This window comes from Aulostomus chinensis, chromosome 2 (genome assembly GCF_037954235.1).
Source record: "Aulostomus chinensis isolate RoL2024-O1b breed Wild chromosome 2, RoL_Achi_v1.0, whole genome shotgun sequence".
NCBI classification, from domain to species: domain Eukaryota; kingdom Metazoa; phylum Chordata; class Actinopteri; order Syngnathiformes; family Aulostomidae; genus Aulostomus; species Aulostomus chinensis.
In genome coordinates, this window is record NC_141321.1 from 19,752,926 (window position 1) to 19,780,129 (window position 27,204).

Consider the following 27,204-nt stretch of genomic DNA (forward strand, 5'->3'; position numbering starts at 1 on the left):
ACAATAAGACCCTGTTCAGGCATTAAGATGTGTCCCTCGTGAGCCGACGCCACACTGGAGAACCGCCTCATCAGCAGAGGAACACGTTACAGTCTGTAATGTCAATTTTCTCTCTTTATTTTCTGACTTAACAAGCACGGGGACGAGCGAATCGGCCGCTCGTCTCCCGAGTCAATCTGGCTCAGCCAGAAGCCGATTTCTCTGTCTGTGCAATCAATTTAAACAAATAATAAACCAGACAGGTAATCCGAAACAAGATATTATTCCCTTAAATAGAATTTAAATGTCCGAGTTCTTTATAAATGTATGTGTTGGTCAACACAGTCCACAGAAAAAGAACAACACACAATATGGACATGTTTCATTTCTTTATGATGTCAGCAAATACAAATAGATTGAAACTATCACTAGTGTTAACTTTGCAAATGGGAAAAATATTGCTGTTTATTTACATACAGAGCAGGAAAGGAGCACAGGATCACAAGTTGTCACAGGAGACTCATTTTAAAGCCAAATGTGAACTCATTCACTTCTGATCAGACAAACCTGGATGCATCTTATTGTCAGGTCTGAACAGAGGTGTTATAAACAAGTGTGTCCGTTTAGATGCTATCTTATAGAATGTCTTGATGATGACAACAGGTCTTGCGTGGACATCCAAAGTACTAGTTTGTGCAGTAAACTGAGGATTTAAAACTAAATCATTTCCACAACAGTTACATTTTAGATGATGTTCATAGCCTGGAAACCAGACTTTTGCTCCTGCCAGGCCAGTTCACTACTAGCGATGCCAGGCTGTGATGTTCAGATTCTTCTGACAGATTTGGGGCAGCGAGCTCCCTGACAGATAAGGGAGTAGTCTGGTGTCATATTTGTGTGTAGAGTCTACCGTATGTGTATTTCGTTTGGATCGTTTGTCACCGGAACACTGAGTTCTCACAGAAAAAAAAACAAAAAACAAAATCTACTTTTGAAATGAAATTACTTTTAGTGAACCCACACAGTCTTCTATGACTCAAGTGCGTGTGTGCTGTGCTAACCTCATGCAGCACTCTTGGTGTGTGACTCACCAGCCAACGTTGAACTCAACGTGGGCATCAAACAGGGCAACAACTGGGGCAGTGGCTGCCCTCCACCCACTCACTCTGGACCGGATCAGACCCTCCTGCTTAGTGTGCCTCACCATCTTGATGAATCCTGGACGCTGGCTGTTTGTCTCGGACACAAAGTCCTGTAGTTTCTCCTTTAGTTCATCTGCAAAACACAAACACACAAACACACACTTAAATATCAAGGGAATTTCTTAAAATCTAGTGCGAGATATGCGAGTAAAGTTATCGGTGTTTGTGAGCAAACTTCCACCCGCAACACATCCTCATGTCTTCCTCTGGTAGGCAATATTTCATTGGTAAGAAGCCAAATATATACATCAGTGCTCTGATCAGCGGACCAAAGATGCAGCAGCTTGAGCCGGCTCTGCACATCCTGAGCTTACCAGCCATAACCGGATACTGCAAGACTGAGGACTCCGTCTGCAACGGAGGAAGTCCACTCTGTTCAATATTTGGCCAGGAGGTTTATCTCCATTATTACTGGAGCTTTATTGTATGAGTCATGCCCAGCAGGACGTGACCAGTTGTAGAAGAACACATTAAAGTTTGTCCTATAATAAGGTTTCTAATTTTCTAAAAATTCCTATGACCTTCATCTTTGTACAATCAGCAATGCAAAAGTTCTCCTTTTTGGTTTGATTACAATTAATTTGAAATCAAAATTAGCCCAATCAATAATGAATGAAGCAAAGGCCTGTGAGGGGAAAAACAGCAAAACCGCTCCATCAGTTTAGTACAGCTGGAAACACACAACTTCCATCACGGTATGTGTCACCACCTCCAGTATAAATCACCACTTTTTTTTTTAACCACCATGAATAACTTTTGAGTTTTAGTAAATGATGAGAGAGAGAGAGAGAGCAAGCCTCTATATAAGCAGGGAGACTTTGGAAAACCTTTAAATTTGATTTTAAAGTGTGTGGAGACATTAGTTAGACTGTCCTTTACACTAAATTAATTAATAACACAAAATAGCCCCCCCCCATACACATTCTATTGTTAGAAAAATAAATTGAAATATTATTGATTGATATAATAATTGATTTATGAAAAATGTCACTCATCTACAAACACATTTTGTTTGGCTTCAAAACAACAACGTATCTGTAAGAGTGAACAGATCTCTCTCTCTCTCTATTATCTCTCTCTCTCTCTATTATCTCTCTAACTCTCTCTCTATTATCTCTCTCTCTCTATATTCTCTCTCTCTCTCTCCCTCTCTCTATTATTCTATTATCTCTCTCTCTCTCTCTATTATCTCTCTCTCTATATATTCTCTCTCTCTCTCTATTATCTCTCTAACTCTCTCTCTATTATCTCTCTCTCTATATTCTCTCTCTCTCTCCCTCTCTCTATTATTCTATTATCTCTCTCTCTCTCTATTATCTCTCTCTCTCTATATATTCTCTCTCTCTCTCTATTATCTCTCTCTCTATATATATATTCTCTCTCTCTCTATATATATTCTCTCTCTCTCTCTCTATATTCTCTCTCTCTCTCTATATATTCTCTCTCTCTCTCTATATATTCTCTCTCTCTCTCTCTCTATATTCTCTCTCTCTATATATATTCTCTCTCTCTATATATATATTCTCTCTCTCTCTCTATATATATTCTCTCTCTCTCTCTATATTCTCTCTCTCTCTCTCTATTCTCTCTCTCTCTATATTCTCTCTCTCTCTCTCTATATATTCTCTCTCTCTCTCTATATTCTCTCTCCCTCTCTATATTCTCTCTCTCTCTCTATATTCTCTCTCTCTCTCTCTCTATATTCTCTCTCTCTCTCTCTCTCTCTCTCTCTCTCTCTCTATTCTCTCTCTCTCTATATATATATTCTCTCTCTATATATATATTCTCTCTCTCTCTCTCTCTCCATTATATCTTTCCAACAGCAAACCCCTCAGTTGGGAGACCAGTAATGACATGTTTCTATGTCAGGATATGGATGGGTCCAGATAATTATATTCAATCATTTTTTTCCTTTCTGTTCACAGGTATAATACAGACATGGTATTGCAGGAGTAGATATATGCATCTTGCAAATTCATATATAAGGATAAGTCATGTGTAATAAAGAGATGTCATTTTTTTCCGATCAAAAAAATATGTAATGCAGAACCATGATTTCTGTAAAAAAAAAAAAGTGCTCTTTTTGAATCATGGTAACATTATACTGGCTCTCCACCATTATTATGATGTCAAGGGAAACATTACGTTACAAGCCGAAGCTGCGTGATAGAGTCGACTTGTCAAACTTTCCTCTGGGAAGGCGTGACTTACTGAGTCAGCAGGGGAAATAAATACAAACATTTCAAAAACAGATATTTAGATGTTGCTCCCGGGACACAGAGAGAAGCTGGTACTCGCTATCTAGCCATAAACAAATCCTGAGCTGAATAATCACTCTGTACAGTAAGACATGGAAATCTACTATAGAACAGAGTAGGACAGTATTGCAGCATTCTTATCAAGACGACTATCACCAACTCAGATTCACTGATATCTAAATTGTAAATCAGGCCTTGAAAGGGAGCTTTTATGTGAAGTCTCGCTCTGTGTCTTGAGGTCCTGTTTTCAGTTTCTGATCATCTTCTCCTGTTTTATTTTTGTGCATTTTCATTGCAGATGCCTCAGCTTTTACCCCAGTGTGTCGTTACCAGGCCCGTCTTCATGGGTTGAGTGCTCGGATGATTCCTCACCATCGCATATCTCCCTTATCTCCACTGGCAAACATCAGAAAGATGGGAGGGAGAATTAATCTATGGAAACATATGGTGTATGATGATCTGGTCTCCCTGCTGCCGGTCTTGATTTTCATGACCGGCCGAGCGATGCGCCACTTCTAATGGTTGCCGCTGAATTTGGGGCAGCAAAGTTTTCTTTCCTTTCAGAAAAAAATGGTCTGGTGTTTTTGATGCTTAAATAAATAAAAAAGGAAGTATTGAAGCCCCTTTTCTAAGCATTACGAACAGCTCTTATCATAGCAGACATGGAGACGCTACCGGGTCATTTCACTCAGTTAGAACCCTTCAATTTCCCTCTGAACTAGATCATCCTCATCACCATCATCATCCTCAGTGTCCAGTGTCCCAGCCTTTAGTTCCTGACCTTGTATTTTCTGCTGTAACTGACCGCCTGTGTACTGAACCATTTCATTTGGCAGTAGGTTTCTGATTTTCTTTTTGAGTCTGTTGCTTACTTGCTGCTGCACTTTCAAATCCATCCACTTTGAAACGCTGCTTGCAGGAGAGCTGCTCTAGTTACTCATTTGCACAGCTGCTGCTGACGTCCTAACAGATTACCGTGGCAGTAATAATGTCTAATATATCAATAATTAAGACATTCTGGTGTGTGTGTGTGTGTGTGTGTGTGTGTGTGTGTGTGTGTGTGTGTGTGCACGTGTAAATTGAAAATAAAAATGATGGTGTGTTATGCCTCATAACAAATCATAATAAGGCACAGTTCATTAGAGCAGGAACAGTTGATGGCTGACACTCATCAATCTTTGCGTGATGATGGGTTCCTGCTGGGGGAAACGCGTCAACTGGACCAACTAGTAAACAGCTTCCTAATCGCACTTTGCAGTTTTGCGGTAGAAACATACTCAAAGTGGAAACATTCCAGGTTTATTTCCCAGAGTCCTCAGGGGCTAAAATAACACCAACACTAATGTGTCACTTTTATTCTTGGAATTACAATATTCTGAATTTGTTTAAGGTCATGTAAACAGCATTTTTGGAATATTTCTGGATTTAGCAATTTCTGATTTATACATATGGGTTATGCTGATAATAATCAGGTTTCAGGAGCAGTCTTAGTACATGCATGCAGTACATTGAGAATAGATGTCTGGAGTCAAAGGGTTTTAAAGCTGTTTGCAAAACTGCAGCATGCAGAATTTTGCTTGTTCAAAGTTAGATATTTAAATGCACTAGTTTGCAATGCTGCTAAAAACCAGTATAACTCTCATCCAACATCCCCAAATATATTCAGTCATACAGTCTTCTTAATAAAGCACGTCATAAGTTAAAAAAAGGAATTTGTAGTATGCACTTTTCTTTCTTGACCACAAAGTTCAGAGAATGTTATATTGGGAAAAGTCAGTTGTGTAATGCTTTAACTAGAGAGCAGGGGAACAGCAACAACATTCTTTGGCTCCACCCACTGTCTTTCTGAAAAGTCAACCTGTTCGGAATTCAAGCTGCATGTGAACAGGATTATTAGCGGAATATTCATTTTGCTTAGCCATGTAAACAGCTAAACAGGGATTCTTCAGAATAAGTGCAAAAAACTAAAATAACAGTGGAACATTAAGAGCATGTAACTGAGATTACACATTAAGACTGGTTCAATGTGTGTATGACTTCCAGAACAGCACATATACTCTGGTAGTACTGTTCTACAGAGAAAACATGGCTCGAAGTCCTCTGTCCATGTGCAAGGAATGTCATTTTGCTAGTTTTTCTATGCATAACCATGCAAATGTCTGATTGATAGAAGGAGCTCATGTAATTGCTTCCTCTGACTTGAGATCTATTGTTGCAAGATCATTTTGTTATTTGTTGTTTAAAATGAGCTTTTCAGTCTGGGACTCAAAATGTTCTCTTAATGCGTGTTCAAATTAGACAACATTTATCATTATTCATGCTGCTCGCACAGCAGATGGCAAATCGGCATGAATACACGACTCACAGTTGCCGTGTCAATTGCACTGCACTCGCTTGGCAAGTTCTCACTACACAACTCTTGTGAACGTTAGTGTTGAAAATATCAAACCATCTCTCCTCCTCCACTGATAAGTCAGCACACATCGGAACACAGAGTCTTGTGACAGCTTGATAAAAACATTTTCAACTAGTTATTGAAGTTCAGGAGCAAATGCGCGTATGTTATATGCTTATACCCTCTGACTTGTTGATTTTTGCAGATACAATGAAAACAACTGGGTTAATATGACCCCCCCCCCCCCAAAAAAAAATCAACGAAGCCCTTCACATCCCCCATCAGCTCAACCTGCAGTGACGGACTATTAGATATCACACAGGTGGAAAAGGACCAGCAGGGAGCAGTCGCTGGAAATATAACTGGTTTTAAATCATTGCAGGGACTCACTGAGAACGAGGAAGTGAGCTGGACAGCAACTAAATGTCACTGATGAGCTTTAATCCTCTATTTACAAAGGGTTGCTTCAAAACTCACATCTAACCTCAACTTTATTCGCAAAGTCACGCAAAATAAATGGGCAACAAATTTGATGAATGTGAATCTTTTCTCCCTTTTTTAGGAACTACCATTTGATTTTATTGAGCTCTCCAATAACATTTGGACCATTTTCTGACAGTAAAGACTGAATAATACTGCATAATTAGAAAATTAATTGACAATAATAAAATAAAAAAAATATTAGTTGCATTCCCAAAAGTCAATTACACTGATACATCTCATTACACAACTTTAAACTTGATTTTCCATTTTAACCAACAATTTTACATCATTGCCAAAACTCAAGCAGATTCCTCCTTGAGAGCCTGGTGTGTGAACACCTGCGAGGTCTGCATGTGTATGGTGCTGCATCATGTTACCTCTTGTACGGGTTTTTGTGTCAAAACATAGTTGTTGTCACTTACTCTGACAGTGTGTACAGTGCACTGTTCTACAAACCACAATGACTTAAAGCAATGATTGGTGTCTGTGACCCTGCTTCTGCTTCGTCCCTGCCATTTTTGACCCCAAAACTGAGTAGTGAATACTTTTCTGGCCTGTTCAAATGTAAAAATAAAGCTGTGTGAACGTACAGCCTTACAGACCTTAGAACATTTAGACCTAAAACACCTAGAATTATGCCTCCAAGAGCCTGAGGGTGCAATACAATCTATACCAAGGCAAGTAATATCAATGCTACAGGCAGTAGAATGGTTTTTGTCACACGACTATTTGGTGACTCCCACAAATGATCTTTGAAAACCCCTGACATTTACATTCCTAATCCCAGATAGGTAGATGTGTAGCGTGATCGCTACAACAGCCTGACAACTTTGAAAGACATGTGGCGTGAACTTTGGAATTGATTAAACAACGCTGTTCAGTGGGAGGTGAGATTTGACTTCAAGCTCCTTTTAACATGATCACATTTTTTTTTTTTTGCAGTATTATGTCACTCGCAGACACACACACACCATACACACACACTGAATTAATATTTAAGTTAAAGTATGGAATCATAAGTCTCTTGATAACCTGTCTAATGAGCGAGCCCAAAGCCTACTCTTACACAGACGAGTCTTTCTCAGGCCACAGCTTGGGATATTATCCAATTAGGGAGGAATCAGCTAAGTCAATTTGCCCTTCTCTCCCTTGATGGCCGCATGTTCTCCTGCATGCTAATATCTCCCGGCGGTGTGCTGGTGGTCAACCAATGTAAAGCTGCGGGTGTCTTGAGAGGTTGGCGAAGGATGATGACCCAGACACCATCTCAGCAACAGCATGGGTCAACAGGCTAATGACATTTATTGCAGATAAGATTCACAGTCATTGTGATCATGACAACACCGGGCTCATCAGTGCTAATGTGACAGAGTGCTCCGGCAAACAGGGTGAAATGCCATCAGTGAAATGTCAAAGCGTGACTTGGGTCTCTGCAGGAGCTCAAGGGGACGGCTCCCTGCCTCTCAATTAAATGATGAAATATGAATGTTTATGGGGTGTGATGTGATAATGTGCTTTCAGATTTTTTTCCTCCCACTTTTATATTTTCTAACAAATCAGAATGATTTATTTGGATGTATGCAACATTTCGGTCAACATGAGCCTGTGGGAGTGTGATTATTCTCATCCCACCATGTTGAGATAACTTCCGCAGACATTCGACAGTGATCTACATTCTGCTCCAGCCGGCTGCAGGCCATGCTACACATTTTGCATTATCGACTATGGTAAACACACTCTCCCCAGTGCCAGTATTCGCAGTGCTGATTGCCCCTAATGGCTGTCTCAGCCTTTGTTACATGCAGCGCAACCTGCTTAAAAGTGGTTGCCTATAAATGACCTCGGCACAGTATCATTAACTTTATATAGCGCTGTTTCCTTCTTCTGTGCTGCACTGCAAATAACTACTTTTCAGTAGTCCATCACCTCACATGGCTGGCCACCCATCCGTCATCTCACCCATCAATTATCTCAGTAATATGTGAACAGCAACGGCACTGCCAGCATATACCAGATATCGACCAGACACTCTCCATACTACATCCGACACAGACAGATGGAAGAGTTATTTTTGTAAATGCAGACAATGTACACACAAATACCTCATCACCTTGCTCGATAGTTAACTGCCTCAGGTAAAATATCACGGTGTCGCAGCTAATTAGTGTTATCCACTAACTGCTAAAGCCAGAGAATGTAACTTGAAATTAAAAACATGAAAGGAGGCCACGATGATTTCTTCACACAAGGTTATTTCATGTGCACTAAACACCTCCTTAGATGCTGCAAAACACTTTCAAACATCATGTTAGCTCTCCAGCAAGCTGTTGGTTCAGCTCCAACTCTCTTAGAAATCACTGAAGTTTTACAAAGCGCTTAAAGATGGAAGGCAGATGTGCAATTTACATTCCCAAATGTTTTTGAAGCAATGAGTCCTGATTTTCAACAGAGGGAAACAAAAAGCCCCTCATTTGTAGCCTGTGAATTTTGAGACGTGTTAAATTTGGAAGCTATTTTTGAATTCAGTCTCTGTCAAATGCCCTCGTTAGTTTTCATATTTAATCATTCTCATTTTTTACCTTATTCACAGAAAAGTCTTGACATTTTAGTCTAGTTGTAGTCGATAAAAAAATTACCTTTTTTTTTTTTTTTTAATGGTGAGCCCTAATGAGTCTCCAGGTTTTTTGGGCTGTTTAATTAGGGCCTGAGCCAGAAGGTACTTCTGGGCGAAGACCCTATTATTTGATTTAGTTTTCGTCTTCGTCTCAAAACTTGAATGCATGTCAATTTTGGTCACCATGATCTGCAAAAGAGGAGCAAACAAACATTGAGTCTGGCTTCTTGAAATATCGAATGTGCTGGCAGACGTAACAGCCCACTGAATTAAGCTAACATTAGCATCTTTATTTGAATGGCAGACCTGGATTTGTTTCAAAGTGTGATTGAGCTCTTCAGAATTCGACATCATACATATTGTTGTAAAAAAAATGTAGGCGGAAGCCACACATCCGCGGAGAGAAGGAGTCAGCCAACACACCAGATGATGACACATGCAAAGACGTGGGAATAAAGAAATAAATAATAATAAAGAAACGAACAACTGAACAACAAACAACAACAGAACGCCTAACACAGCAAACCTGTGCCGGTGGCTCTCTCACTATGGGGGTCTTAATGGACAGCACATGTGCACACGCTTGTCAAGAATACGGAGAATATTCAAGTTCACATGTTAACCCCTCTCTCAGAGTACCTTATATGTTTTCCTCTGGCTGTCTTGATCCAAAATCTAAATCAGCTGGGTCTGTGAAGCCTTGGTTAACACGCACAGTGCATGATTGAATGTTGATTGCCTAATTTGTAGTGTGTAATTTATCTATGTAGATCATCTGCATTCGTTATGTTTGACCAATCATTAATTCAGGTTTTTTTTGATTAAATTCGTCACCCATCTGTATAGCAGAAAATATCTGTCTGCCTCGGTTTACCTGTTTATATCTTCAGCGTGTGTCAACCTTATGTTCTCTAGATAAAAAGCTTTTCCAGGCCGATGTATCTGGCAAACATGAAGCTATCTCGGGTAATAAGGACAAACACTTGGCTGTAACTGTTGGTCTGCTGCTCGTTAGACACTCTAATGATTAGTGAAGATTAGCACGCTGTATAATCTGTTTACACTTTTGATTAAGTGTTTTTTTTTTTAATTCATGCTTCTGGAAAAGGACGTTACACTCGAACTACAGCTCGTGATGCCAAGTGAAAACGTACATAATAAATGATAAACAGTTGCAGTATGATTAGACGCTCAGTGGAGCCGCTTACTGTTATTGCTGTTGTCGTCCACCAGAATGATCTCTTTGAGAAGGTGGGAGGGCGTCCTGTTGATGGCCGAGTGAATGGACCGCAGGATGACGGACAAGGCTTCGTTCACAAAAATGAACACAATGCTCACTTGAGGGAGGTTTAAAGGATAACTGATGTTTCTGCACCTGTGGATGACAAATACACTGTTGGTGTTTGTTCTGGACTTGGATTCTTCAGCTCAGCAGACCAAAACAAGCCCATGTTTTTGCATTGGTACTGTTGTTGTTGTTGTTGTTTTTTTAAATGAAACAGTAGAGTGCAGCTGTCGTAGTGGTGCACCTGCAATATGACTATAAAAAGATCAGTTTAAGAGGAATAAATCACAGGTAGTGTGTAAAGGTCTGATGTCATTCAAGCGCTTCTCTTTCTCTTTTAAAACATGCTTCCTGCCATCACACGCTGACATTTTCATGGCAGATGAGGCGCTTCTTCCCTCAGGAGGAGAGAGATGTCTGTTTCCAGTAAAAGAGAGCGGGACAAGGCTGTAAATATGAACATGAAGCTGTCCGGGTGGAATTAAGTTCTTGGAATTGAAGTCGTCATCAATGGTTTTTGCATCTAATAAGATTGACGTCTAGAAAGACGCAATAACTATAACGAATGACAAAAAAAAACTATGGGGGTTAAAAAGTCGAGGCTGATTTACTGGCCCAGCGTGAGTGATGTTTACTTTATCATACTGAATATTTCCTTAAACAAATCAAAAGAAAAATAATCACATCATGTTCATCCTAACCAAGGGCCTGCTGTTTTTTACATGACATCATGGCACAGGCACTTCTTTAGGGAAACGTGGAGGAGACCCAGGTGATTGGTGCATCCCTGAAATACCAGGATGATACCTTGTATGCTCCTGTTACCTTGGTGACAAGCACACAGGATGGTGTGGAAAAATGATCTGTGAAGATCATGGCTGTTTTTTCTAAGACCTAACGCTGCCACTCTGGATAAGTAAAAGCTCGAAGTGGAGAACATGCAGGTGCTCTTAAATGATGTGAGCCGGATGAACCTGTCCTTAGGACTCCTGGCAGATATCAGTCAGATGTCGGCACAGAACAATCTGAAATACTCAAGCAGTGAACAGTCAGTGTGTGTCTCCATTATATGATTAAGTTAGCAGCAGGCAGTTGCATTGAAAGAGGACAGATGCAAATGTCATCATTGCTTTTAAATTACAGGCACTTATTGTTTCGATATGCGATATGCCTCCCCAGGTTACTTTGATTACTGCAGAAAAGGCCCTACTACACAACAGCCCAGATCATTAGTGTAACCAGCGCTGTGATGACATGACAACTGACATAACTAGAATGATTCAAAAATGGGTGAATTGTAAAAGTCATTTTGCGTCTCCAGCTTCTCATTTCAGAACATTTTATGCTTTCATTAATCATATAAACCTGGGGGTCACACAAATAAGCCATAAAATAACCACCCAGCGAGAAAAAACATCAGCTGCCACACGATGAAATCAATATATCACTTGTTCATTAGAACTAATTTGTAGCAGCAAAATTTGTCCTTGTCCCTGACTGTCCATCTTTGACCTGATCAGTGCAACAACATCAAAGTCAGAAACTGTGAGGGAAGACTTGTGATGTCACATAACCCGTGGCCCTTGAACCAGAACCCAAAGTCAACAAGCACCGCAAAAGTTAATCTAAGTCAGATTTTGACCAGGATAGGCTACTTCATTTGTGAGCTTGATGTCTCAAGTTTCTCTTACCCATTGGGCCTGAGGTCTGGTATTGGCCTGTCTAAAGAGAGACGATCACTGAGGTAGCTGTTATAGCCGTAGTACTGGAACATCTTCAGCGCCACTCGCTGGTTGTCTGGTCCGAGCTCCTGACCCCAGTGAGCAAACAGGGATGAGTCAGAGAAGGATGTGTCCGCCTGCTCGTCTTGTCCCTTCCCGGGAGTCTCTGGGAGACACAGGAAGACAATTAGCATGAACATGTGTCCAGGTCACAGCTTATCAACCCAGAGATGAGAGTGTGCATTTCTCAGCAATGTGGAAAAATGAGCTCAATCACAGTTCAGACCTTTGCCATAACACCTCAGCATCCTTGCACACACAAAAAGAAAATTACTTGGTGGTCTGATAGGCAGCAGAGCTTTGACCTACACAGAGTGGAAAAGTATAAAGATAACCCCTTCAGGTATCGCAGGAGTAACAAGTTTCCTTTAATAATTAATCAACTTTGATGGGTGAACGTTCTGTTTGAGAGACGACTAAACCTAGTTTCTTGAGCTGCAAACTGAGGGGTTGAAAGTGAGAACGTTCATTTTACAGAAATGCAGTGCTGACAGAAGAGAGACATTTTTGCAGTTGCACGTTTACTGTGACAAACAGTACAGCTTGAGGCTCTCGCTGGAAGACACTGTTCATGTCCAGATTCTTTAAAACATCAGCAGAATCTGTTCAGAATTCTGTGCGGCTTCCAGGAGATTTTAATGCACTTCACAAGTGTTTGAGAGTCAGGAAGCTTTTCTGCAGGTGTAAATGCCAGAAATATACAGGGAGATAAGTTGCATAACCACAGTGTGAATCTATGAAATATGTTATCTTAATTTGCACCGGAAATACAAATGTGAAAAAGTGCAACAGCTTTCCCCAGTTACTTATTTAAAGCATCAACTTCTTCGAACCTCACTAGCTGTGGGGACATCATGTTGGGATTCAGCACCCAATTGCAGAGCTTTATTTCTATTCAACAACACATTAATATCCCTGATCTATTAAAAAAGCTGAGAGGAAGGTGGCAACCTGGTGAAACAGAGAAGACGTTTAATATCTGTAAGATATACGAAGAAGCTGTAATGATGAGTTGGTTTAGCAAAAAGGGGTAAAACTATAGGGTGTAATTAATTAAATTAATAATTAATTGGATGTAATTAGCCTCACAGAGCTCCATGAAATGGATAATAATGGCATATTGTTAATTAAAAGGTCCTGATCAGGAAATGAAAGAAGATGAAAAGTGGAGCTGGTATTATCTGATAATCCCTTCAGCACATTAATGATACAACAGTAATAAAAGACCTATTTCACTACAGAGCCTCTATACTAGACTCAGATAGGTTAAGAGGAATGACTTTACAACTTCTGGACACAGTAAATGCATTTGTTTTGTCAGAAAAATAAAATGAAAACTAAATGATGTCTTTGAATTATTATTATTATTATTATTTAGCAAAGCAGTTTTTTTTTTTTAAAGCAGTTAAACCTTTGGATCCCCTTCACACATATATTAATATCTGCTCTTAACAAATACTATAACGCGGCTAACATTAAAATCCTTAAAACGCCACCTGCTCTTCTTCCTCATTAAAAATTCCAGATGACATAAGTATAAAAATATTTTTCATTTTGCATATTTATCTGCAGGACATACGATGTCTCTTCTTCTCCGTGAAGTCCGTTGTCACTGAGCCCTCCATGTTCAGCATTTAACTTGTGTTTTCAGAAGTTTGGACCAGCAAATCAGCTTCAAAAAATAAGTTACGTTATAAATCCTGCTATTAAATTAGATTTTCATTGAGCTCAGAGAACATTTAAATTTAAGCCAGTAGTCATGGAAACGTTATTTAACTTCATGATCAGGAATTAAACAATTTGAATTACCTTGATGCTTTGTGAGTTGGTGTGGGTTACGAGTTTGTGTAAATTTTCATTAGCAGACGGTTCAACACGCAAGCCACAAACTGTATCATCTAAGTCAGAACTGAGACAACAAAATGGGTGCAGGTGAAGGAAGGATGAAGGTGAAAATAATTATACCAGTATTTTCAGTGTGTTTATTCACAGTATTTGAGGATGAAAGAAAAAGATGAGTAGAAAACAAGTTAATTTTGTGTTAAATTAATAAACAACATTACAAAAATGACTGACAAAACAAAAATGTTTAAATTGTGGCGGCCCGGTGGTGCAGTGGTTCTCCCTGTTCCTGTGTACTTCTCTCTGGTACTCCAGCTTCCTCCCACAGTCCAAAGACATCAAGAGGGGACGAGGCTGATTGATACTCTAAATTGACTGTAGGTGTGACTGTGAGTGTGAATGGTTGTCTGTCTCTATGTGTTGGCCCTGTGATGGACTGGTGACCTGTCCAGGGTGAACCCCGCCTCTCGCCTGAAGGCTGCTGGGATAGGCTCCAGCCCCCCCGCAACCCTTAACAGGATAAGCGGAAGAAAATGGATGGATGGATGGATGGATGAATTTTAAATTGCAGTTCTCAAAAACACCTTTTTAAAATGTATTTCACAGATGGATGCGTTGACCAAAATCCAAGTTGACAGAGGAGTGTGCACGGTGAACAATGTGAGCCTGAGGCAGAATAACTTCATCTCCTCAAATCCAGCAGGTCCTCCCATGACTGTGAAACCGGGGAAGTGCCTCGGCTCTTGGTAAGACACTGCAGTGATTAGACATAGGATAGAAGTTGTGAAGGTCTTTCAGTCTGAGCAAGTACACCTGAAGGCCCTTTCCTTTCACCGCTCGTATCGGTGATGATTTAAAATTACAGAGGTAGTTTATTCAATGAGATGTTTACGAGATGAAGGTATTAGAATGCAGTTTTTGTGGCAATTAAACAGTTAGACAATGAAAAAGGTTCTTTGTTGTTCAAGTAGAAAACTTTTAAGCCTTACATCACATGTTTCCAGAACTTGAGAAAAGGTAGAGTATATTGGGGGACTGCTGTTAAAGAGAATGAAAAGCATGTAGGATGGTCTTTCTAGTTCATAAAACTCCCCCAGAAAATTTGCATCACAGGAAACTTTAGCAAACTAAAAAAAAAATACATTTTTGCTTCTTATATCACCTGCAACATTATAGGAAGTTATGACCAAGAGGGAATATCTTTGAATTGTCTGAAATGTTCTGAATGTTCCCTGAAATTTCATCAAATAATGCCCCCCCCCCAATCTTTAAGGAAGCCCACGTGGTCCAGATATGTTCTAGAATCTTTCTAAGATGATGCTCGTCCCTCCAGCGGAGGTGTACTCTGTACATTCTGGTAACGTAGAAATTCTAGTTGCGATTCTATAACACACCCAAAGACCCGAGGCAAGTGTATGTGTGTGTAGGAAGTATTACCTCCACTTTCAGTGGCACTCCAGGCATGTGTGTGTGTGTGTGTGTGTGTGTGTATAGGGGGGGGTGCAGGTTTAAGTGTGTTTCCATAGCATGCACAGGTAACTCAGAGCTCCTCCAGGCAGAGGAGAGACGAACAAACGTGCACAGACAACTTTTACAACTGTGTTTTTCATCATTAACACAGCAAAAATGAGCAAATCTAGACACTCATAAACCTTCTAAGTCTTACATGAACATAAATCTTAGAGGCGCAGTGTTAAATTATTAAATTTGATTCTACAAAAGATTTAGTTCACAGGGATTAAACTTCTCCACAACCCAACGCTCCCTCTCTCTTTGGCGTATTTGTTTCTTAAACTTGTACGACTTCGCTTTTACAACTTTTCTTTTCTGTGAACATTTTTTTTATTTAACATTTGAATGTTTCACAAAACAGCTGAACAAACACAAACCATCACCCCTCCCAAGGTCTCCCTTTGCACACTGAGCTAACAGGTTCCGGAAATGGGTAGAAAAAGTACTTTTGACTACTTAAGTATTTTTAACATTAAGTACCCCAGTACTTTGATCTAAGTAAAAGATTGACTGAACAACTTTACTTAAAGTGGAGAAATATTTGACCAGGCGTATTTATGCTTTGACTTCTCTGGAAGTACCACTGGCTAGTACCACTTGTACATTTATCATTTTCAGCATTTATTCACTCAGCACCTCTCCTGCCTGATCTTTTTTATAGTTCACAAGTCATTCATTATGATTTGGACAAACACTGAAGTTGTCATGAAGATCCCAGTAGAATATTTTCAGTTGTAAAGCTGTTCAGAGAATATTATCATAATTTATTATCTAGGTTCATGCATCCTGACTGAATACTGACACCAAAAGGCAGCCAAATCATCATTATAATACCCAGAAACACAAATGAGTTCAGAGGTACAAGCTGGAGCTGTGAAACATATTAAACAAGTTGAACAGATTAAAGGTTCCGTTTACAAAAAAAAAAAAACCTTCCCACGAAAGCAGACGTGTTTCCATGTATCCTGACTCACTGTCATTTTCATCTCTCATGCAAAGAATGAGAGCGAAGGCAAAGCATCAGACACTTTGGTGCCATCAAATTAAAGTGTCTGAGAGGGAGGAGATGACCTTGATACAAGGTAAGATAAAGCAAATCTCAGACAACAGACAACTTCATATGCTCAAAGGACAATAGAGCAGGAAATCCGCGACATGCTGTTAAAGGTGCATTTTTCCCAAATGCATTTCCATGGGAGCGAGTCAAGATTGCACATCTTAACAACAGCTTCCTCTTCCTAATTGTGATTTTAGAGTTATTCTTAATCCCTCCCTATACAACACAGTCAATAACAATTATTACCTCAGTTTAATTCTGGTCTTCTATCGTGATTGTGAATTAGATGAGTTGCTGAAAAACAGGACATTCTCCATGTTACTTATTTGGAGCTTGAATACTCGTTCTTCCAAAGAGGACAACAAACACTCCTCTCTTTCAAAAACAAACTCAGACCAAAAACCCCTGAATCGACTCACCTTGACTTTGGAGTTTTAACATCCAAACAACTGATCACAGTTCAAGATCAGTTCAAATTCATTCACGTCTGACTACGTTTTCTTGAGCACTCATACTATAAATCACCATGGCAACAGATGCATAGATAGCAGAGACTCCATTTTACTACAGAGGAGTTAAGAATACATGTTAGTGAATAAATGCATAAATCTTAGCAGGAGTGAAGAAGTAATTTCACCCAGATTAGCCTACAATTCATTGAGTGCAGTCTAATCACTCGTCAAACCAATGATGTTACCTTCGTTGTTAAATGAGCTATTTTTTAAAACAGACCACTATTTGTCGGCTGTAACCTACTGCTAACCTCTCGACTACCACTGGAATGCCGCAAGAGCAACTTTGCATTGTAAAAATCAATCAATCAATAAATCAATCAATCCCCCCCACACACACACACACAGTTACGAGCTGACATCAGAGGCTAAGTGTTTACAGCTGAATCCTGGGTAGTTTCTCACAGTGATTATTTTGACATGGGATTAATATGAATGTTTAATATGAGCATCTGACACTGTAGCATTATAACAAAAAAATACTGAAAACCCCCTTTAAAGAGAGTCATCATCAAGTCTTGACAGCATATTTCGAGCTGCTGTATTAATATTTAAAACTCCCAGACAAGCATCGTTTTTCTTTGAGGAAAACTATACATGACTCCCCAACTGTCAGAGTGTTGACAGTTTTGGGGTGACAGAGAATGTGTCTGTCTATCAAAAAATTAATTAATAAATAACTGCCTCTAACATGTATAATACAACAGCCATGTGCAAGCAGTGCGTCTGGTGACCAGATTTCCTAAAATACACCGAGCTTGATCTGGGTTCGCAAATAGAGACCATGATGCTAAACTGATGTTTGCACTTAAATTGTCTTTATGCAAATATGAAACCCTTGTGAATATAGAAGAAAATATGTCGACGTCTGGTCAGGAGATATGTAGTGACCTCGCTGACATCAAGGTTAAAGAATACCTTGCTGACCCACTGCAGCTTACACACAGGAGAGGAAGAAGCCCCAGAGAAGAGAGATGTGTTAACCAGGTGCAGCCTGTCCTCATTCACGCTTCATACTTCCCCGGAAAATGTGATGCACAACAATTTGCATAAAAGCAACATAATCACGAGTCAGGAGGGAGAAACAAGTTCAGCCATTTATGTATTTATCTATATGCATTTCAAGCAAAACCGAGATCTTTCTCTAAACCAAACCAAGTGCTTTTTGTGCCTGAACCTAAACAGACCCTCACCACAGCATTGTGACAACAAGTGCTCTGGGATTTGATCACTGTCCATCCATCCATCCATCCATTCATTTTCTTCTGCATATCATGTTAAGGTTCGTGGGGGCTGGAGCCTATCCCAGCAGCCTTCAGGTGAGAGGCAGGGTTCACCCTGGACAGGTCACCAGTCCATCTCAGGACCAACACATAGAGACAGACAACCATTCACACTCACAGTCACACCTACAGTCAATTTAGAGTATCAATCAGCCTCGTCCCCTCTTGATGTCTTTGGACTGTGGGAGGAAGCTGGAGTACCAGAGAGAACCCACACAGGAACAGGGAGAACATGGAGACTCACACAGAAAGATCCTGTGCTGGAGCCGGGACTTGAACCTGGGACCTTCATGCTGTGCTAACAGTGCTAACCACTGCACCACCATGCTGCCCTTACTAAATCCAATGCATAGAAATAACAGAGTACAATTTGTGCAGTACTGTTGAAAATGATCATTTTTTGAAGGTATAAAATTGCACAGGTTGACATCAAGTTTGCTTTTGAATGAATTGTGCGACACTATTCGCAACACGAATCAGGATACACTGATTGCTCATGTTGCTGAACATTCGTAGCATCACGCATGAAAAATTGTGCTTTTTTTTGTGTGTAACACATCACACGATTGTTTCATGAGGATACATTGAAATATGAAGAATTTAAGTTATTTAAGGGTTTAGGTCTCCTTACAATTATTGTAAAGGAAACACAATGAATCAATAAGAAATGTGAACTTGTGGGTACGATGCGATCAGTTATGAAGCCTTGAAATTGTTCAGCCCGGCTGCATTTCTTACCAGAATCTGTGAATTTAACAGTTTGGTGCATGTACTGCTTCTTTTGATGCACCTTCAGTAACATTCATGTATCTGCCGGGGAAACATGTGATTTGAGTTTTGGAATAATGACAGGACGTCTCCCCTCACATCTCTGTACAAGTTGCCTTCAAAGATTTTTTTTTTTTATAATATTTTAACAAGTTCATGAGGAATGAGCCTCTACTACGTGTTTCCCTTCATAAATAATCTAAGATTAAACTGCTGCTCTCCAATCTGACATTGAGAAGGTCAGCTATGCTTTCATCTCTTTCAGATGGAGCTTCCTCAATCTTCTCCTGTCTTTGCAATTTTAGCTGCATAGAGCAAAAAAAAATATAGCTGGTCGACTCCTAACAGATGCTAAATGACGCAATCATATTACTTCTATTTTATCGCCTTGCACTAGCTGCCTCTGAGGTTTGGAATCACTTTAAAGAATTAATTGATAACAGCTCTAAATCATTCCTCAGCTCTCAGAAGAGCCAGACAGTAAGAGTCAAAAAAAAACCCTCTTCCTGCTGGTCCAGAGTCTGAGGGGAGCAGGGCTTTCATTACAAGCTCTTTTTCCATTTGATAATAGTCTTTTTTTTTTTAATGGGTTTTAACCACAATTATTGATATTGTATCTTCTCTGTAGAGAAGGAAAACTGAAAAACAAACTAAATTACTGTGTTGATGAGGATTGCGAGCGGTGGTTTCAACAAAACAGTAAAAATTAGGTGAGACATCAATGAGTCACTCACATCAGCAATGCTGTCTGGAGTAGTTCTGTTTACTGCAGTTTATTTTCCTGCAGATGAGCTCACTGCACAAAAAATTGCGCATCTCCAAAAGGCTTGAATCATTTGTAGTGATAGTTACTATAGATTATTACTAAGTGATCCAAATGACATTTAGCAATTGAATTACAGACAACTTAGCCTGTCTTCTCACCCCTCACTTACTAATAGTATCAAACTTTTAGCAAAACAAATTTGTTTGCCAGCACCAACGGCTGCATATTCATAATAATAATTTAAAAAAACAACGAACTGATCCCCACAGGGACAGTACTTACTGCAATGATGTCAAAATAAACAGATCATGACACCTATTGTGCAACGAAATTTGTTTGCCAAGTCTGTCCAAAAGATGATGAGCAAACCAGCTTTAAAATGCTGCACACAGTTTGGATCTCCTTCAGTCGTTGATGTCATGACCTACTGCTCTTAATAAGCTCATATTATAACAGAGCATATTCGTCTATGGTATTGAGTCATTGTTGGCTCATTAGTTGCACAATACTCTTATGTCTTCATAAATAAAGATGCCCTTATTGGGGGGGGGGGGGGGCACCCCTCTTAAACATTAAACAGTGACCTATCTGTTGTGCTGCATCTCTCTGCCTGAATTGTTTTCCCGGTCCACTCACATCTGCCAAGGCCGTTGGAAAATATATAAATAAAAAATTGTAGGTTTTCACTTTGTTTCACTGTACTGCTCCAAATGGTTCTTGGAGGGTGTAATGGCCCATGCTGTACACCTCCATCAAGGTTTGTTAAAATCAACCTTATAGTTATTGTGTAACCCTCTCTCTAACACACACACACACACACACACACACACACACACGCACTCTGTAAGAACTCTGCTCCAAAGCCGAGGCTGCTTTGATGGAACTACCCTGAACAATCCAGCTACACATGTAAACCAGCTTGACCAGAGCTGCTGTCACACTGACACATGATCTCCTACAGTAGACTTACATTACATTGCTCCTCTATTTCCTGACATTACGTCCAGCTAATAACCAATTAGCACTTTTATTTGGTTGGAGACCACTGCTGTCTCTGTGCTGTGACTGGCTGTGGAGATGAGGGAAATTCTCTCATTAGGATGCATCAGAAGCTGGCACGTCACACTGACATTCTCCTTTTGAAAGAGGAGAGGGGTGAGCAGCTTTGTGATGCTCTTTGTTTATTGCCAAGGGCGATACGCAGCGGCAGAATTTAGGAAGAGGGTCATGTTTACTGGCAATAGTCTTTGTCATCTCTCCCCCCTTTGTTCGTGTCTCCTCATTAAACCCTGAAATCAGCAGTGCCCTTCAGAGCGGTATAAAGGGATTCTTTGTGCTTTTAATCCTTTAGGAGAAGAATTCTCTGGTAGAAACTCAATGTCATTATCAACAACAAATTGCTAGTAGTTTGCTCCTTTTGAAGAAGAAGCGCAATTATGAGGCAGTGTCAATATTTCTGACATCACATTCTGGACATTTTGCTCCTGTGAAACATTTCTAATCCCCGCCGATCAACTTGAAAAGCTGGATTTGTCTTTCCCATAAATCCAGTCATCGGAAATGCATATTTTACAACCTCCTATCAGATCTGAAGCAAAGCTCTCAATATTGTTTCACCTCTTATCTTACAAGTCATATCTGTGCCCTCCGTGTAACATCATTTGTCCCCAACGGGGGGTGTTTTCTTTAAAAAATAGGCTACAGGATAAAGCATTCACCATCGTTGGATATAAATCAGAAATATTTCAGAGTTCACCTGAAAGCAGAGAAAGAAACGGATGTGGCCTACGGCAGGAAACCCGCATAATGGCATTAATCCATCACTTGGGACATCAATCGTTCTGAAGCAATGATATTTTAAAATATAACCCCAGGAATTGTTCAGAGCAGACCTATTTTTCTTCTAATTTCCCCGTCAAATCCATCATGCTTAGGATAGATTTCAGAAGCTACAATAGCTTAAAAAGAAAATACATGACCTGGCAAATAAGAACAATGCAATCAGGTAATTATTGAATTTTTCATGTTGAATGTGGACTGATTTAATTAAACTGAAAAACCTCTCAAAAGTCATTACTGACGAGGCTTTTGAATTATTCAGAATAGTCAGAAAAGCAAGAAAAAACAAAACATCTTGAAAAATGCATGAAAAGGAGAATGAAAACAATCTTAAAATAATTCAGTATCCCCTGTGAACAGAGCAGAGAACATAGTTGGGGTGTTCAAGTCTAATCAAGACAAAATGAACCAACAGTGACTACAATATCAGTTCATTTAAACTTGTGATCCAAGGAAAATGTACTTATGAGCCCGAGGCAGTTTAACAGAGGAATGGTGTGTTAGTCTCCATTCAACACATTAACAAGCTGCCCATTATTAAATTCACCTCTTTAAATGACATAAAACATTTTGGAGTCAAACATGCATTCGGGCAGGGCTGAACTTCATCAGTTGAACAGTAAACTACGAACTGACGCAACCTCATTTTGTTTAAATGTGAGGATGAACATCACGACTTTGTCTTATTTAACAGCAAACAAAAGTTTTGGGCTTCGGACTGTTAGTCAAAAATAAATCAAAGGACTTTGAGGGGAATTTTTTAACAATTTTCTGATAGACAGAAAACACTTAATGGAAGTCAACTCAAAGAAGCGAACGGTGTTTATCTTCAGTTCATTCACTCTTACAGCGTCTTCGAGAGCAACAAGTCATCAAGGTCTGTCTTTCTGTCACAAACTTCTGCTGTCAAAGATGTCTGCCTGTATTCAAAATGCAACAGTTTTCACCAGCTAATTTCCTTTCTTAAGTATTTTGGTATTTGATGCCTTTCTAGTAATCAAAATGATTCCTGTTGAATAGAACAAAAAATTTTCACCTCCAATAGCAACACCCCATGGAGAGACATTTTAATGAATAGAAAAAAAAAAGATCTTTCACTGTATGAAGGTTTTTGAAATACCGTGTTTAATATTTCACTGACAAGTAGTAACAGAATCTTTAAAACACTGTCAAGTTGGTCTTTTTCCTCCTTGCTGCATGTAGAAACACAGTTCTCTGCTCTATATTAATGAAGTCTACATGGATTTGGATGGTAGAGACATCCAGTATTTTATTTTATGTTTTTTTTTTTATCATGGCCTCTGATGATCAATGGAATGTCTATCAATTATTCAGGTGGAAAGCTTCTTTATTTTTCACTCAGGAAGTTTTGAGGGGTGTAAGACACAGGTCACTTACCAACCATTGTGACATCCTCTCACCTGCGTGTGTGTGTGTGTGTGTGTGTGTGTGTGTGTGTGTCTCCTGATAGTGGAGCTGACAAACAGTACATGACACACTTAAAGTATCACTTTCAACACAACAATGACTGGCAGCTGAACAAGATGGCGTTTCATTCAGCTTTCTTGTTTGCAGTTTTATCCTGGTTCATCAACTAGGGCAATTTGTAAGTAAGTATCTCATCACAATTATTTTGACTGATATTAGAATTGTGATATTATTGTTAATATCAGAAAGAATCATAATTTTTGCATCATAATTCACATTTTAAGTGGAAAAAAAAGCAAAAACAATCATTGAAATGACCCTGGCGTGATCCTGACCAAGCAAAGATGTGCTGCTAATCGTAGCAGGTTGCCAAGGTCATGTTACATGTTAGGGTCTGGTTATAATGTTTCAGCGCTGCCATCGCCTGAGCTGCTCTCACTGTCACATCAACACCCACTTGAAGGTGCCTGACGCCTTTTCTTATTTTCTTGTACAGATTGAATCACTGCATTAACTTTGCTATACAACATTACAGGTAATTACTTAGTTTGATGTTGTTTTTGGTTACAGTTGGGTGCATATATCCAGGAAATAATTAAACTGCAAAGTAAGCCAAGTATTTTTTTTAAATTGCCATTTTACAGAACTACATGAAACAAATGTGTGAAATTCAAACGTAATCGGGGGGGCTTTTTTTTCATACATTAAGAACATTTAGTCTATAAAAATGTACCAAAAAAAGGGTCCTCTAGGTTACAAATTCCATTACCAATGCACTGTATTGGTTCAAATGTGACAGGCACTCCACCCCTAAAACAAACCCAATATATGTTTGACTATGTACCTCTGCAGTCTGTGTGTGTGTGTGTGTGTGTGCCTGTTAGATTGAACAAAAGTGTGCACATTTGTTGCATTAAGCAACTGCAACATAAACATTTCAACAATAGTTTGAAACCATGTATAGGAGGACTGCAGTGTGTGCACTAAACGTCCTCCTGCACCTCAAAATAGGGCTTCGCTCACTCGCTCCCTACACTGAGTAACTTAAAGTAACTGGATTATATTTGTAGTATCCTAATTTATTAAATCGTTCACAAGGAATACAGCTTCTATAATTACAAATCCCAGTGTATTTACAACAGAATGCATACATGCATACACTTTTTTCATCAGATTTATTAAAAATAATTGGTTCTGTTTTGTTAGTATCAATCACTAATACTTCATATAAGCACAAGTCAAGCATGCGCTCACACTAACAAGCATCATGTGAGTGTCCCTCCCCGTTGTTTTCTTCCTGAGCGTGCGTGTGTGTGTGTGTGTGTGTGTTGTCTTCTGGATCGTGCTCTTAGTCGACCGCCACAGATGAAGCTGATCCCACTAATCACCCCCAGCATATCTACCCACTTTACCTCTCCAGACGTCGCCAGATTGTCCTGGGTGCCACAGTAGTAACTTTGTCACCTACAGTAAGTCCTCTGTTCAGATTAGCTGCTCTTGTGTTTGTCTCTGCCTCCAGAAAACATCCTTGCTGCTGCCTGTCTGTCTTCCACACCAAGGTCCTATCATCGTCCTTTGTCTGCTCCTCTCCTCACTGACTCATCTTCTCTCAGCCCTTCAGCCAACACCCACCATCACTGTTGATAAAAATTTCTTTTTTTTTTTTAACTTTTATCTGACCTCAATAGGTCACAGGTTCTAGTGCCAGTAACTGTAACACCCCCAAGTTACTGTTCAGTCATTCTTATGACACATCAACCAAAGGACAGCACTGCAACTGAGTGAAAGTGAAGCAAAGTTGGAGAATTTAGTTTATTTGGTATCTGAGCTGCAACAAAATGAAATATGTAGAATGGCAGAAAGGGACTGAAGCCATCAATTCTGAGCTCTCTACGGAGTGAAAAATTAAATGGACTCCAAGAAGGAGCACATCTGCGCAAGCCGCAGGTGGGGTAGAGGGGAATGCTATCTAAAACATGGCATCCACTGCTGCATTGGAAAGGTTCACAAAGAAAAAAACAAGAATTGCTATGATTACTTGAAATTTGTTTATAGCCCTCACTTCTGTATTTGGCATGGCAGTGCAACACAGAATGTGTGTGATATATTTACAAAATCGCACATACAAACGTATAAAATTGGATATAAAAAGACAATGTTCCAATAATGTTTTCCTTTTTTATATTTGGTTTATGTGGAGCTGATTCCTGCTGGATGTTCTATTTTCTTTTTTTAATAAATATTAATGTCTGTGTATAAACTCTTTTGCATGCATGTTTTTGTGTTGCTTCCCTGGTTGGGGAATTAGTGAAACCTTTTTTCCCCCTGGATATTTCTCTCCCAGCTCTGTAAATGTGCAAATGCGCTCATGTGCACAACAAAGACTAAAACCAATTGTATCCTCTGACAGCTGACGCTGTATATTACTCCAAAAACAGTGTTTACATTAATTATGGAGCGAAACAAATCCAAAAAGTGACAAAATACAGAACAGTCCCTACTTTGTAAAATACAGATGACTGAAAGCTACATTTACATGAACGGCAAAAATCTGACAATTAACCTTATTCTAAGTAAAACAGTATTTCAGCTGAGGCCTTCAGATGAGTGTTGTACCGTATTTCATTCTTATTCCTGTTTATACACCAGGTGTAATGACCTCATCACTGGATCCCCCCCCCCCCACGCACCGCACATCGCTCATCACCATGTTCTACATTTCCTTCAGAAACTTGAATTTTCATGCCACCCTGTCACACTTTAATCAGTAAATCCAATGATTAATGCATTTTTTTCCTGAAAATATACATCATGGTTTATTAATCAGAACTAAAATCTTTCTCAAAATGATTTTGATGCCTAAACCAAACCACATTCGATAGTAAGAACGTGAACTCTTCCCTCCACCGTCAGAGCAGAGTGCTTTGTGTCGAAGATTCTCCACTGAAACAACATCTTCAGAGAACATAATAATCCAGCCTGGGATTTTCTTTCCCACAATATCATCAAAAGTAAAACCAATTAGTAGAATACAATTATAATTTCTAAGAGAATCACAAACCAGGTGGGAGCATCTCACGGTTAATACACTGGTTTATATAAGGAATCCTTTCAAAATAAGGGAGGTTTGTAGACCATATGATTACTGCTGCATCATGGATTTACAGTAACCAGTGAAAGTAAACATACAGCTGAGATACAACTCAATATAAGCAGAGATGTGTGTTGCTTCTGTTCATGCATTCATCCTCTGTGGTAGATAGTTCTACCATCTATAAATACAGACTTTATGAGCCCAACTGGCATCCTACACCACTTGAACATCCAAAACACGTGCAACTGTAACAATGGGGAGAGTTTACAGAAAAAATCGCTACCTCTGCAGGTATAGCAATGCACAATCACTGATCACAAAGAGACAATATGGTGACATCTAAAATGTTAAACATGTGGCTTCAAAAAGATCATCCACAAAATAGTGCATGACATCATGTTGGCGCCGACCACTTCTGTATTTAAGGCTAAAATTACTGCAGTGCTAATCAGTGTCTTAACTAAATTGTCATTACCATTACTTGTTGCACTTTGTAGTTTGGCCTTGGTGTCTCGCAGTCTCTCTGTGTTTCCACAGATCCACCAGAGCTCCAACCGCTGCCTGCATCGTCCCCCCCCCCCCCCCCCTTATTCCCTACTATTACACCGACCCGCGCTCCCCTTCCATGAACCAGTCTGCCATCCAGTCCCCGATCAAGCTGGATTGCTGTCCCTGCCTCCCCTTCCAGAAGCTTCCTTCTGCAGCTGTTATTAACATTTCCATTTTTCCCACATTTTGTATTGGATACTGTTTTCTTGTCTGTGGCAACATCTACTGCAGGTCTGTCTGTCCTGGGTGAGGGATCCCTCCTCTGATGCTCACCCTGAGGTTTCTCAGATTTTTCTATGGAGTTTTTCCTCAGTCAATGTGAGAAACTGTTTGTGAAAACGGGCTCTACAAATTAAATTTTATAGGTATTTTTTTTTATTTATTATTTTTTTTGCTGGTACAAGAACTAAATCAGAATCGAGTGAAGGTGTCACAGCCGTCATGTGTCAATACATTTGTCTATTTGCAACTGCAGAAGTCAAGTGTGCAGTAATTTTATCAGTGTTAATAGTTTTTTCTAACATGTCTGACCTGAATTTTCTCACTTGCTGGCCTGG

At 39.6% G+C, this 27,204-nt stretch overlaps 1 protein-coding gene across 1 annotated transcript in view; it reads right to left on the reverse strand.

The window, feature by feature from the left end:
* The window catches only part of galnt18b (UDP-N-acetyl-alpha-D-galactosamine:polypeptide N-acetylgalactosaminyltransferase 18b), a 79,552-nt gene that overhangs the window by 31,268 nt on the left and 21,080 nt on the right, over positions 1–27,204 (reverse strand). The window contains exons 2-4 of the mRNA XM_086183169.1: positions 11,908–12,103; positions 10,140–10,306; positions 1,071–1,254 (exon numbers count right to left, since the gene is read on the reverse strand). Coding sequence (XP_086039295.1) covers positions 1,071–1,254; positions 10,140–10,306; positions 11,908–12,103 — 547 coding nt within the window. The remainder of the gene's footprint in view (positions 1–1,070; positions 1,255–10,139; positions 10,307–11,907; positions 12,104–27,204) is intronic.